We start from the raw sequence: 14,840 nt of genomic DNA on the forward strand, positions 1-14,840 counted from the left end.
ACCACACCCTCACCAGTTGGGAGCTGATGAGGGAATACGAGAACCTACATCACGAGCAGCAAGAGATCCGGAGGGCGTACTCTAGGCCCTCCCAACCTGAGTCGCCACCGCTGGAGCACCGGTACCGCTGCAACTCTCCTGACCACCTCCAGGCCTCCCCGGCTAGAGCAATCATCACCACCACGAGACCGCCATCACTGCCGGTCCTCCCCGAGTCGGCCAGGCTACTCCCCTGAGAGACACTACTCCAGGACCTCCCGGCCTGAGTGTTCACCACCTCCACGGGACCACTGTGACCCACAATATTTAACAGATCTTCATCGCTCCAGACCCCCCCCCGGCTGGAGTCTACGTTGTGTCTGCCATAACGTTGGGAGTGCCACCTCCCCCCGAGGTGATCCAGCCGCTCTCCCGACCGACGTCCCTCCAGGCCCCCCTGGCCACAGGCACGGGAGCGTCGGGTGCACTTCTGCTCCCCAGAGCATCCTAGCTCCCAAGTATATGAAATCCAGAGAGCACATTCTACAACACCAAGGTCTGCACCCTCCTCAGCCAGCTCCTCGACTAGCCAGAGTTAAGGAGACTACTGCTCCAGATTAGAGTTACAGTTTGGGCCTTCCTGGCAGGTGTAAAGTGACCAAGCATTGAGTGTCCTGCCTCTCAAGTAGGTCCAGTGTATCCTATCTCCATGGTAAGTTTAGAGTTCCCTTCCTTACTTGTAGGGTGAGAGTTCCCCTCCTTCCCATTTCGTTTCCTTCCCAGTACGGTCAGGTTTAGAGTACCCTCCTTTCCCAGTAGACCAAGTATGTCCCAAGCACTAGGTCATTGTTCTCCAGCTGCACCAGGTCATTGGTCTCCAATTGCACTAGGTCATTGGTATCCAGCTGCACTAGGCCACTGGTCTCCAACTGCACTAAGTCACTGGTCTCCAGCTGCACTAGGCCACTGGTCTCCAACTGCACTAGGTCACTGGTCTCCAGCTGCACTAGGTCATTGGTCTCCAGCTGCACTACGTCATTGGTCTCTAGCTGCACGGGGTCATTGGGTCTCTGGCTGCACTAAGTCATTGGTCTCCAGCTGCACTAGGTCACTGGACTCCAGCTGCACAAGGTCATTGGTCTCCGGCTGCACAGGGTCATTGTCTCCTGCTACACTAGGTCATTGGTCTCCAGCTGCACTAGGTCACTGGACTCCAGCTGCACTAGGTCATTGGTCTCCGGCTGCACAGGGTCATTGTCTCCTGCTACACTAGGTCATTGGTCTTAAGCTGCACTAGGTCATTGGTCTCCCGCATTAGTCCATCAGTCCATATCCCAGCTGGGTCATCAGCCTCTTGCCCAACTAGGCTCAAAGGTGCCAGTTTCTCTAGTAGGTCCAGAGCTCTACTATTCTCCATGTCCAGCGTCAGTTCCCTGGCAGGTCCAGAGTCATTCTCCCTGTCAATTTCAGAGTTGTTCTCCCTGTCAGGGTCTGAATCGTTCTCCCTGTCAGGTTCAGAGTTGTTTTCCCTGTCAGGGTCTGAATAGTTCTCCCTGTCAGGTTCAGAGTTGTTTTCCCTGTCAGGGTCTGAATAGTTCTCCCTGTCAGGTTCAGAGTTGTGCTCCCTGTCAGGTCCGGAGTCATTCTCTCTGTCAGGTTCAGAGTTGTTCTCCATGTCAGTTTCAGATTCGTTCTCCCTGTTAGGTTCAGGGTCATTTTCCTTCTAAGGTCTAGAGTCTGATTCCCTGCCAGGTCCAGAGTCAGTTTCACTGTCATGTCAATAATCGGTTTCCCTGTCAGGTCCGGAGATGTTCTCACTGTCAAGCCTAAAGTTATCAGCACTAGGCTCACAGCCTTCAGCCGTTCTAGTTTCATTGTCTCCAGCTCTAGTCGGCTATCAGTCCACTCCTCAAACAGGCTATAGGTTCTCTGCCCCACTAGGTTTGCAGCATCTGCCCTCAGTTGGTCGGCAGCTCCCAGCCTCAGTCAGCAAGCAGTCAGCTCCCTCAGTGTTACATGCCAAACCACCTGCCCTAGTTCTTGGCCCTGGGTCTCCCGTCCTGCTAGACCCGGAGTTATCTGCTCCTCTAGGTGTGCAGTTAGACAGTTCACAGCCCTCAGCCTGCAACCAGTCACCTATACTCACGCTAGACTATACTTTCCCTGCTTGGGTTGGTTTGCAGCCTCCCACCATTTATTTATTTTTATTTTATTTCACCTTTATTTAACCAGGTAGGCAAGTTGAGAACAAGTTCTCATTTACAATTGCGACCTGGCCAAGATAAAGCAAAGCAGTTCGACAACATACAAAAACACAGAGTTACACATGGAGTAAAACAACATACAATCAATGATACAGTAGAAAAAATAAGACTATATACAATGTGAGCAAATGATGTGAGATAAGGGAGGTAAAGGCAAAAAAGGCCATGGTGGCAGAGTAAATAAAGTATAGCAAGTAAAACACTGGAATGGTAGATTTGTTATATGAAGAAAGTTCAAAGTTAAAATATAAATAATATGGTGCAAAGGAGCAAAATAAATAAAATAAATAAAGTAGGGGAAGAGGTAGTAGTTTGGGCTAAATTATAGATGGGCTATGTCCAGGTGCAGTGATCTGGGAGCTGCTCTGATAGCTTGTGCTTACAGCTAGCGCGGGAGATAAGTGTTTCCAGTTTCAGAGATTTTGTAGTTCGTTCCAGTCATTGGCAGCAGAGAACTGGAAGGAGTGACGACCAAAGGAGGAGTTGGCTTTAGGAGTGACCAGAGAGATATACCTGCTGGAGCGCGTGCTACAGGTGGGTGCTGCTATGGTGACCAGTGAGCGGAGATAAGGTGAGACTTTACCTAGCAGGGTCTTGTAGATGACCTGGAGCCAATGTGTTTGGCGACGATTATGAAGCGAAGGCCAGCCAACGAGAGCGTACAGGTCGCAGTGGTGGGTAGTATATGGGGCTTTGGTGACAAAACGGATGGCACTGTGATAGACTGCATCCAGCTTGTTGAGTAGGGTATTGGAGGCTATTTTGTAAATGACATCGCCGAAGTCGAGGATTGGTACCATGCCATTGGTACCATACCATGCTAGCAGTCCTCAGATTTAGTAGTGGGTTCCAAGTTCCCTGCCCTGTTAGGCCCTCAGCTCCCTGATCTGGGGAAACCACCGTTCCCTGATCCGTGGAGCCTGTTGTCTCTAGTTCTGGGACTTCTCCCACCTCCTGCCTTTGACGGCCCTCAGCCCTTCTCACGTGAGAGACCACTTGACCTCGTCTCTGGGGCCCAGCCACCCACATCCTCCAGATCCCTGATGATCCATGCCCAGGGGTTCCAACTTGCTTCACCATGGGAGTCATCACTTTCAGCCGTGGTGAAAGAGTCACCAGCCTCAGCCAGTGAGCTGCCAATGACAGTTGTAGCCCGCATGCTACATTCCTCTGTTGCAGTAGGCTATCCACCTGCTTCAGTCATGGTCAGCCTTTGGCGTTGCACTCAGCGTCTAAGGATGGGGCCCAGCAGCCCTGTACCAGCTGAGTTAGAGGGCCCTCTCCCACCCGCATGGCATTCTATGAAGCGGCCTTGGACTGTCTCCGAGTATATATGTACCTCCCTCGCAGGGCGGCCCCTAAGCCATGCCTTTTCTGCAGGGTAGGATAACAATAAGCTTCACCTTGAGGCCTGTGGCTTTTCAGAGACTTTGGCCCTGTAAATAATGTGGCCCCTATTGGAGACTGTGCCATTTAGGTTAGAGGCCTTTTTGTGGATGTTAATATTTTCCTAAGAAATATTGGAGCTTCTGTAAAAAGGCTGTCGTGCTCCTCTCCTCTCTACCTAACTTCCCTCACAGTCCCTTCAGTTTCTCTTAAGTCCTGTTAGATTGGTTGCTCAGGGTACCTAAGTTATCCCTCACCAATCTCAGCCCTGACATTCCCAACCAATCAGGGCACTTGGAAATGCGCATCTGGACACTGCACCTGCCCGCTCAGGTCAGAGTGTTATCATCGTCCGAAGGGAGAAGACACACATTTCTGAGGACTTTTATTGTCGACAGTAATACGAATATCGGAATTTTACACCAAAACAGCCACACTGTTGTAATAGTGTGATGTGTAACTTCCGACACACTCTATTGTTAGTAAAGTAATGTTTTTCGTTCGAAAATGCTAACATTCACGTTTGTTTGCAGTGACATGTCTACCAAAACCAAAGTGTGGATTGCAGTCACTTATTTGAGCAGTTCATAGACTGCTTCAAGGTTAAGGAGACCAATATGTAAATACATAACTTGCTGAACATTACAGTTAAAGGATTAGCACGTTTAAAGGCCCAGTAAGAGTGCAGCCAAACAAAGCAACGTTTGAAAATAGTCTGCGGTTAAAAGACTGAAGCAATGGAAACATTTAAAGGTTTGGATATACAGTACATGTATCATTTCTACCTGAAAATACCTCTACATTTCAATCACATATCACTTCGGTGACCATCAACACTGGGGCCCCACAAGGGTTCGTGCTCAACCCCCTCCTGTACTCCATGTTTACCCATGACTGCGTGGCCATGCACGCCTCCAACTCAATCATCAAGTTTGCAGACGACACAACAGTAGTGGGCTTGATTAACAACAACGACGAGACAGCCTACAGGGAGGGAGGTGAGGGTACTCGGAGTGTGGTATCAGGAAAACAACCTCTCACTCAATGTCAACATAACAACGGAGATGATCGTGGACTTCAAGAAACAGCAGAGGGAGCACCACCCCTATCCACATCAAAGGGACAGCAGTGGAGAAGGTGGAAAAGTTTTAATTTCCTCGGTGTACACATCACAGACAAACTGAAATGGTCCACCCACACAGACCGTGTGGTGAAGAATACGCAACAGCTCCTTCAACCTCAGGGGGCTGAAGAAATTTGTCTTGTCACCCAAAACCACGACAAACTTTTACAGATGCACAATCGAGAGCATCCTGTCGGGATGTATCACAGCCTGGTACGGCAACTGCACCGCCCTTAACCGCAATCTCTCTTGAGATGGTGGTGCGGTCTGCACAACGCATCACCGGGGGAAAACTACCTGCCCTCCATGACACCTAAATCACCCGATGTCACAGGAAGGCCAAAAAGATCATCAAGGAAAACAACCACCTGAGCCACTGCCTGTTCACCCCGCTATCATCCAGAAGGCGAGGTCAGAGCAGGTTCATCAACGCTGGGACCGAGAGACTGAAAAACAGCTTCTATCTCAAGGCCATCAGACTGTTAAACAGCAATCATTAACTCAGAGAGGCTGCTGCCTACATTGGGACCTAATCATTGGCCACTTTAATAAATGGATCACTAGTCACTTTAAACAATACCACTTTAAATAATGCCACTTTAGTAATGTTTACATATCTTACATTACTCATATCATATGAACGTACTGTATTTTATACCATCTGTTGCACCTTGCTTATGCCGCTCGGCCATCGCTCATCCATATATTTATATGTTCATATTCTCATTCACCCTTTAGATTTGTGTATTTTGTAGTTGTTGGGGAATTGCTAGATTACTTGTTAGATAATACTGCATTGTCAGAACTATAAGCTCAAGCATTTCACTACACTAACATCTGCTAACTATGTGTATGTGACCAATACAATTTGATTTTCAATTTGATTTGATTTGAGTTGTAATGAAGGAATAAAAATCCACCAGTGAAAAACTGTCCAGCTGTTGTGTGTAGGGTACATCTTCCTGTTTTATGATTAGTTTGTGTTTGTGAGGTTGACAACATGAGCTAAATATTTGCAATTCAACACTTCCTCACGTCTTTGCAAATAGTATTTGTGAATTAAATGTTTGATATATTTCCTTAACCTCTTACATCTAGACGTTCCGCTAGCGGAACACCTGCTCCAATATCCAATGATGGGCGTGGCGCGAAATACAAAGTCCTCGAAAAACCGAAAACTTCCATTTTTCAAACATATGACTATTTTACACCATTTTAAAGACAAGACTCTCCTTTATCTAACCACACGATTTCAAAAAGGCTTTACAGCGAAAGCAAAACATTAGATTATGTCAGCAGAGTACCCAGCCAGAAATAATCAGACACCCATTTTTCAAGCTAGCATATAATGTCACAAAAACCAAAACCACAGCTAAATGCAGCACTAACCTTTGATGATCTACATCAGATGACACTCCTAGGACATTGTGTTATACAATACATGCATGTTTTGTTCAATCAAGTTCATATTTATATCAAAAAACTGCTTTTTACATTAGCATGTGACGTTCAGAACTAGCATACCCACCGAAACTTCCGGTGAATTTACTAAATTACTCACGATAAACGTTCACAAAAAACATAACAATTATTTTAAGAATTATAGATACAGAACTCCTTTATTCAATCGCTATGTCCGATTTTAAAATAGCTTTTCGGTGAAAGCACATTTTGCAATATTCTGAGCAGATAGCTCGCCATCACGGGCTAGCTATTTAGACACCCACCAAGTTTAGCCCTCACCAAAGTCAGATTTACTATAAGAAAAATTGGATTACCTTTGCTGTTCTTCGTCAGAATGCACTCCCGGGACTTCTACTTCAATAACAAATGTTGGTTTGGTTTCAAATAATCCATAGTTATATCCAAATAGCGGCGTTTTGTTGTGCGTTCAAGACACTATCCGAAGGGTGACGCGCCCGACGCTTTCCTGACAAAAAATGTCAAAATATTCCATTACCGTACTTCGAAGCATGTCAACCAGTGTTTAAAATCAATTTTTATGCGATTTTTCTCGTAAAAAAAGCGATAATATTCCGACCAGGAGTCGTTGTTTTCGTTCAAAGACTGAAAATAAAAAGATGGTGTCAGCTCGTGCACGCGCCTCCAGTCTCATTGTTCTCTGATCGACCACTATCCAAATGCGCTACTGTTTTTCACTTCCTGTAAGGAATCTTCTCAGGTTTTGGCCTGCCAAATGAGTTCTGTTATACTCACAGACACCATTCAAACAGTTTTAGAGTGTTTTAGAGTGTTGGAGTGTTTTCTATCCAAAGCTAATAATCATATCCATATTCTAGTTTCTGGGCAGGAGTAATAATCAGATTAAATCGGGTACGTTTTTTATCCGGCCGTGAAAATACTGCCCCCTATCCATAACAGGTTAATAAATGGATCACTAGTCACTTTAAACAATACCACTTTAAATAATGCCACTTCAGTAATGTTTACATATCTTACATTACTCATATAATATGAACGTACTGCATTTTATACCATCTATTGCACGCTGTTTATGCCGCTCGGCCATCGCTCATCCATATATTTATATGTACATATTCTCATTCACCCCTTTAGATTTGTGTATTATGTAGTTGTTGGGGAATTGCTAGATTACTTGTTAGATATTACTGCACTGTCGGAGCTATATGCTCAAGCATTTCACTACACTCGCATTAACATCTGCTAACCATGTGTATGTGACCAATACAATTTGGTTTTAAATTTGATTTGATTTGAGTTGCAATGAAGGAATAAAAATCCACTAGTGAAAAACTGTCCAGATGTTGTTTGTAGGCTACATCTTCCTGTTCTATGATTAGTTTGTGTTTGTGAGGTTGACAACATGAGTTAAATATTTGCAATTCAACACTTCCTCACGTCTTTGCAAGTAGTATCTGTGAATTAAATGTTAGATATATTTCCTTAAACATCCTGTGTTGTGTGCTTTTTCTTTTACCATTGTCACGCCTGCTACTGCTCCCTCCACAATCGGCACTGGTGGTCTACTAACCACTGGTCCTGGCAACCATCATTGCGCACACCTGCAGCCCATCATTACGCACAGCTGGACTTCATCACCACCCTGACTACTCTCCCTTTATATAGCAATCAGTAGCCTCAGTCATCAGGCAGTATTGGTTTTCTTCATGTTCAGTATGCTTCTCCTGTTTTGTTTATCTGCTTTTTCTCATCATCAAACTTACCTTCTCCACCTGCTTCCTGACTCCTAGCAAATACGTTACAGAATACTGCCTCAGAAAATATGGAAGCAGCAGAAGATAACAGCATCTTCCAGAAGGTCAAGGAACAGGGTCTTCTACTCCACCAACACCACCAGCTGGCAGTACTGGGTACGACCTTTAAGGAGGTCCTCCACGATCTCCACCGCCTGGACACCACCAGCTGGCTCTGCTGGGTATGGCCATGGAGGAGGTCCTCCGCGTTCTCCACCGCCTCGACACCACCAGCAAGGTTCTCCAAACCTCTGATGTAGGGCCTCCTACCACGGGTCGTCACAGGGAGACAGTCCCGCAGCCGTCCCCAGCCGTCCACCCAGGTCAGTGATGCTCGACTGTCCCTTCCGGAGAAGTATGACGGCACTACATGGCTTCCTACTCCAGTGCTCCCTCTATTTCGCCTATCAGATGGGAGCCCCCACCACCGAGTGTTCCAAGGTTGCCACGGTCATTTCCCTGCTGACCGGTCGGTCGTTGGAATTGGTTACGTCCATCTGGGAGAGAGGAGAGGATGAGCTGGGGTCCTATGAGAAGTTCATGGTTCTATTCAGGGCGGTCTTCGACCATCCTCCAGAGGGCAGGATGGAGGTGAGAGACTTTTCCAACTTTTCCAACTGAGGATTAGGCCCTCACCTTTCGGAGTGTGGCAGCCTCCAGCGGATGGAATGAGCCGGCGCTCTGCACTCTATTCCGCAGTGGACTGCACAAAGAGGTCCAGACGGAGTTGGCATGTTGGGATGACAACATATCCTTGGACGCTCTCATCCCGATGGCCATCCGGCTGGATAACCTTCTTCGGGAGCACCGGTGTCCACCTCATCACTCGCTTACCTCCTTTGGCTGTCTGAGGTAGAGTCTGAACCCATGGAGGAAGGGGGCACACACCTCTCCGTGGCAGAGCGGCATCGCCGGAGACAGCTGGTGCCCTGTCCCTATTGCGGCCAGGAGGAGCACCAGCTTCAGTGGTGTCTGGTGTGTCCCACCCCGGGGTCAAGTAGAGCAGATTGGTGGCCCCGTGACCTTCCGTCTCCCAGGGTAGGCGTGAGTATTCCATTATCATCGTTTTCCACCAAACCCTTTCTGATTCCCATTTCACTGGCTGGCTGTCACTCAAATGTTGTCTCTACATCTCTAGTGGACTCCAGTGCGGCAGAGAACTTCATCGACCAGGCCCTTACCTCTTCATCGACCAGGCCCTCACCTCCTCCCTGAACTTAACTTCATACCCGCTATCCTCTCCTTTTCCTGTCCAAGCCCTGGATAAACGACCGTTGGGATCCAGCACAGTTACGCACATCACAGCAACACTCACCCTCACCATGGGACCCACGCACCAGGAAAGCCTTCCCTTCCTCAACATCACCGCACCCGTACACAAAGTCATCCTAGGCTTCCCTTGGCTTTGGGCTGCAGACCTTCGCTGAAGGCTCTGGGCCGTAGACCTCTGCTGAAGGCTCTGGGCCGTAGACCTCTGCTGAAGGCTCTGGGCCATAGACCTCCGCTGAAGGCTCTGGGCTGAGGAGCGTCGCTGGAGGCTCCGGGCTGAGGAGCGTTGTTGGAGGCTCCGGACTGGAGAGCGTCGCTGGAGGCTCCGGGCTGAGGAGCGTCGCTGGCGGCTCCAAGCTGAGGAGCGTCGCCGGAGGCTCCAGACTGAGAAGTGTCGCTGGAGGCTCCGGAAGGAACAGCGTCGCCGGAGGCTCCGGACTAGGAGGCGTCATCATCGGTTCCGGACTTATGACCGTTGCTACTGACTCTGTGCCATGGATTCTTTCAATAGGTTTCTCGCCTAGGATCATCCTTACGGGCATCGGACTATCGACTATCACTGGAGGCTTTTTACGAGGAGCAGGAATCGGTCTCACCGGACTGGGGAGACGCACTAAGGGCCGAGTGCTCACAGCAGGCCCTGGCTGTGCCGGGTTATGAATGCGCACTGGAGGGTGAGTGTGAGGAGCAGGAATCGGTCTCACCGGACTGGGGAGACACACTACGAGCCAAGTGCTCACAGCAGGCACTGGCCGTACCGGGTTATGGACGCGCACTAGAGGAAGAGTGCGAGGAACAGGCACGGGATATACTGTGCTACGGAGGCGCACTGGAGAGAGAGTGCGAGAGGCAGGCACATGCTCGCTACAAAAAGCACAAGTAGTTGACTTCAGGCCTCAACCCTTGCCCAGCCAAACTACTCGTGTACACCCCCAACAAAAATGTTGGGGTGCTGCCTCCCGTTTCTTCCAGGTATCTGGCCCCAAGTCCAGGTTCTCCTTTCCCACCATTCTTCCACTGACCAGGTGTCCATATCTACCCGGGCGGGCCGCTTGATACAATCATGGTGGGTGGTTCTGAAATAAGGGTCGTCTAAAGGGGACCAAAATGCGGCGTGTGAAGTGCTCATAATTACTTTTAATGAAAACAGTTTGCAAAATAACAAAAATGACCAACAACAGTCCCGTCAGGTACAAACAACGAAACGGAAAACAACCACCCACAAAACCCCATGAAAAACAGGCTGCCTAAGTATGGCTTCCAATCAGAGACAACGGAAAACACCTGCCTCTGATTGGAAACCATACCGGCACCAACATAGAAAATACAACATAGAACGACAATCTAGACAACCCACATAGAAAACAGAAAACCCAAAATACATAGACAAAAAAAACCCGCGTCACGCCCTGACCAATCTACTATGGAAAAATGACCTCATACTAAGGTCAGAACGTGACAAGTCCATTTCGACACCTTAAATGTCTTCTAATTGTGAGAAATTGCACAGGTCACTCAAAACATTGATTCATTATTTAAAAAGAACAAATAGCTCTCGCTTTAGATTAGGGACTGCAAAAATATTTGATTAGTAAATGGTTTACATTAATAAAAATGTAAATGCCTTACAACAGGTTAATTAAGGAAAATTATTATAACGTGTTACAGAATTAGGTGATAAATATTAATGCCCCAAAAGTGACATTCACACAATCACAGAATTTTGTGCAAGGTATGTTTACTTTTACAATACAGTAGTTAGACTTGTATTATAGATGGTCCTTGTGTCCAGGGTCTGGGGGCTACCGTTGAAGCTGTTGAGGAGGGCTAACTTGATTAAATGGTTAATCATGAATTATTTCTAGAGTTCACATTTTTTTGTAAAATGTTCTTTTGCAAGTGGTTTTGAGATGATTGATTCAACTAAATGAAATGGAAACTACATTTATATCACACCCTGATCTGTGTCACCTGTCCTTGTAATTGTCTCCCCCCCCTCCAGGTGTCACTGATTTCCCCCAGCGTATTGATCCCTGTGTTTCCTGTCTCTCTGTGCCAGTTCGTCTTGTATGTTTCCAAGTCAACCAGTGTTTTTCCCGTTCTCCTGCTTTTTGCATTTCTCCTTTTTTCTAGTCCTCCCGGTTTTGACCCTTGCCTGTTCTGGACTGTGTACCCACCTGCCTGACCATTCTGCCTGCCTTGACCACGAGCCTGTCTGCCACTCTTTACCTCTTGGACTCTGATCTGGTTTTGACCTTTTGTCTGTCCACAACTATTTTCTGGCCTACTCCTTTTGGATTAATAAACATTGTAAGACTCCAACCATCTGCCTCCTGTGTCTGCATCTGGGTCTCGCCTTGTGTCATGATAATTTAGTCTTTTTTTGTTTAAATCAGAGAAAACAACACACCATAAAAGGAAAACAACATTAAGAGGTGATTGGGTCAGAATACAGTGTGGTTGTTCTGATGTCTGACAAAAAGTATTTGTCCCCATGATGTAACTGAGACAAAGTGTCCCTCAACTTGAAGAAGTATGGTTCATAATTCAGTTCATATGGACATTTCTAAACGTCTATGGAAGGTTCATATGAAACGGTACTATTCATTTTGACTGCATATGCTATAGTGCATACCCCATACTGCCCTACAAAGGCAAAACACAGTAAATATGTAATTTATTTTACTGCAAAATCTGACTTTTTCTGTCTACACAGACATCACTTTCTGATACTGCATTATATATTCTGATTCACTGGTTTGTTCTTGTCTCAGGAAACAAATACCACATTAATCAGATAATATACTTGGCCGTTACAACAGATCAAATTCGTAGATACTGTATTTTGGCTTTGTAGGTCAGCATAAACTTATGCCATTTCATCAACTTCCCTACTGACAACTTTCCTACACACTGACTAGCTGACATGTGGCGTGCCGTCATGTCTCCTGAGGTTGTGGATTATGTTCGACACTGAGCACTGACATCACCCAAAACAGTTAGTCTGCACAGTTATCCTATTTCCCATGTAAATAGCCTTTGAGTGACCAAAATATCACCCATGCTATATTTTCCCCATTAAAACACTTAGTTGAGAAAATGTATCTTTTCTCTCATTTATTTAACATTTTTAATTGAACCTTTATTTAACTAGGCAAGTCAGTTAAGAACAAATTATTATGGACAATGACGGCCAACCCGTGGAACCCAACAAATGAAATAGGTGAAAACAATCTCATCTCTGACTATCAGTAAGGCTGAAGGACAGGCAGGTGGGCAAAACAACATCCAATCCTGTCATACATTACATCATGCTTTCACCAATGATTTGTTTATCTAACCGTTTGTTCATTTCTGTGCTCACGTGTGCGTGTGTGTGCAGAGAGACACTGGGGAGGGGAGTTTCTGTCTGTAACTCAGGGATAAATAGAGAGGCAGAGCTCAGAGTTTGTCAGAAGGCGGACCTGACAGGGTCACACACAGGACCAAGCATGAGAAGGACCTCAGCATTTTTACCTTTTGATACAAATGGAGAAACATGAAGATGTTCAATACTGTTTTCAAGACGGAAACTCTTCTTGCAGAAAGGCTTTGCTATCAACATCTATCTACATAACACTGTACATCTTCTTCTCATTGATTTCAGCATTAACAGTATTTTTGAACGTACTGGTGATCATCTCCATCTCTCACTTCAAGCAGCTCCACACTCCAACCAACCTGCTCATCCTCTCTCTGGCTGTGTCAGATCTCCTGGTGGGACTGATTGTAATACCAGTAATGACTGTAGCAGCAATGGAATCATGCTGGGGTTTTGGGGAATATTTCTGTGCGTTTCATTTCTACATCTCTTTTTTATGTACTTCTTTATCGCTTGGCAATTTGGTCTTGATATCTATTGACCGCTATATTGCTGTGTGTGATCCCTTATTGTACCACTCTAGAATAACAATAACAGGAATTATGTGTTGTATATCCATCACCTGGTGTTGTTGTATCATATACGATGCTGTTATTTTAAAAAACTTTGTAAATGTACAGGTACCCAGTAGGTGTTTGACAGAATGTTTTATTGTTGAAGGAATAACCTGGGGTAATATCATTGACCTTGTTATTACAATGGTTGTCCCATGCTCTATTATTATAACACTTTATATGAAAATCTTTGTGGTGGCCAGATCACAGGCCAGAAAGGTATTTTCAAAAGAGGCTGCCGGTGTGTCTGGTGTTAAAACTGTACAGGCAAATAAGTCTGAGAGAAAAGCAGCAAAAACTCTTTCTATTGTTGTTTTCAACTATTTCATTTGTTGGATTTCAACTATATTTATTAACTTTTTCTTTTCTTTTTTAACTGACAATTCCTTATCATATTTCATCATTTTTCTGCCACTTGTTAATTCCTTAATTAATCCAATAATTTATGCTTTCTTTTATCCATGGTTCAAAGTCACAGCTAAACTTTTATTAACTTTGAAGATAAGACGTTCATAGTTCCTATAATTTTATTCCCTAGGTTGGCAAACATAGGTTTGATTAAAAAAAATTATACAATTGTTGTAAGTATTTATTTCATGTAGCAATACATTGACATTACTTACCTCAGTGTTGTCATGATAGATGCATGTGGTGTTGATTTAGAATGATTTGTCTGGATTGGAATGGAATGACTTGGAGAGGCATAAGAAGGCATAAGCTTGTTTTATAAAATACATTGTTGTCATTATGGATTGTGTACTCCAAATACCTAAGGCTGTGGTTGTTCCGTGTTACTTAATGATAAATAGTAAGTATTCTAATAGTCCATTCCGAGGACGTCATGAGTCATTCTATATGTTGTTTAACATCTCCCTCTAGAGGCTCAATTGTGACACAACGTCTTCATCAAGTGTAGTAAAGCTGAAATGTACTATACTGCATGTCAGATGACGTCCAAGTCTATCTCAATGGTGTATTGTGTAAGTAGTTGATGGAAAAATGTAAGAATAAGCAATTATGTGTAACACTTTATAATAACATTCAGTAATAAACCATTTGTAAGGCATTTACAGTTTGCTCACCATTTAATATTAAGCCCACATTTGTGAAATGTTATTCAGCTAGGTATTCTGACATTTATAAATAACTACTATAGTAAATACATTAATTATTCAACACAACAGTGCAGGAGACCACAGTAGACACTTCAACCTCAACATACTGGTTATGAACACTACCACTACTCTCACTACCACTACTCTCACTACTACTACTCTCACAACCACTACTCTCACTACCACTACTCTCACTACCACTACTCTCACTACATCACTGCTGCCAGGTCAGGGGTCACACCAGAGCAGCTCTCAGAAGCTTAGTGTGAATGAATATAGAGATTGGGTAACACACAAAATAGTTTAGAATGGATTAGTAAATAGTTTATTCAAAATGTTTCATTACTTCCATATTTATTTTGTAAGCTAGTTATTCACACATATATAAACAACTTTTATAGTCTGTAATAATGACTCAGAAGATCACTCATAAGATGTTTAATAAATGTCTTTATAAACCATTTACTGATCATTAGGGGAGGCAGGGTAGCCT

At 45.0% G+C, this 14,840-nt stretch overlaps 1 protein-coding gene across 1 annotated transcript; it reads left to right on the forward strand.

The window, feature by feature from the left end:
- Positions 1-12,721: 12,721 nt before the first annotated feature.
- LOC106582482 (trace amine-associated receptor 13c) lies at positions 12,722-14,298 on the forward strand. The gene has a single exon (XM_014165637.2). It carries the CDS (start codon positions 12,786-12,788, stop codon positions 13,746-13,748), a length of 963 nt encoding a protein of 320 aa, XP_014021112.1. The 5' UTR covers positions 12,722-12,785; the 3' UTR covers positions 13,749-14,298.
- The last annotated feature ends 542 nt before the right edge of the window (positions 14,299-14,840 follow it).

The sequence above is a fragment of the Salmo salar genome, chromosome ssa21, assembly GCF_905237065.1.
Source record: "Salmo salar chromosome ssa21, Ssal_v3.1, whole genome shotgun sequence".
NCBI lineage: Eukaryota > Metazoa > Chordata > Actinopteri > Salmoniformes > Salmonidae > Salmo > Salmo salar.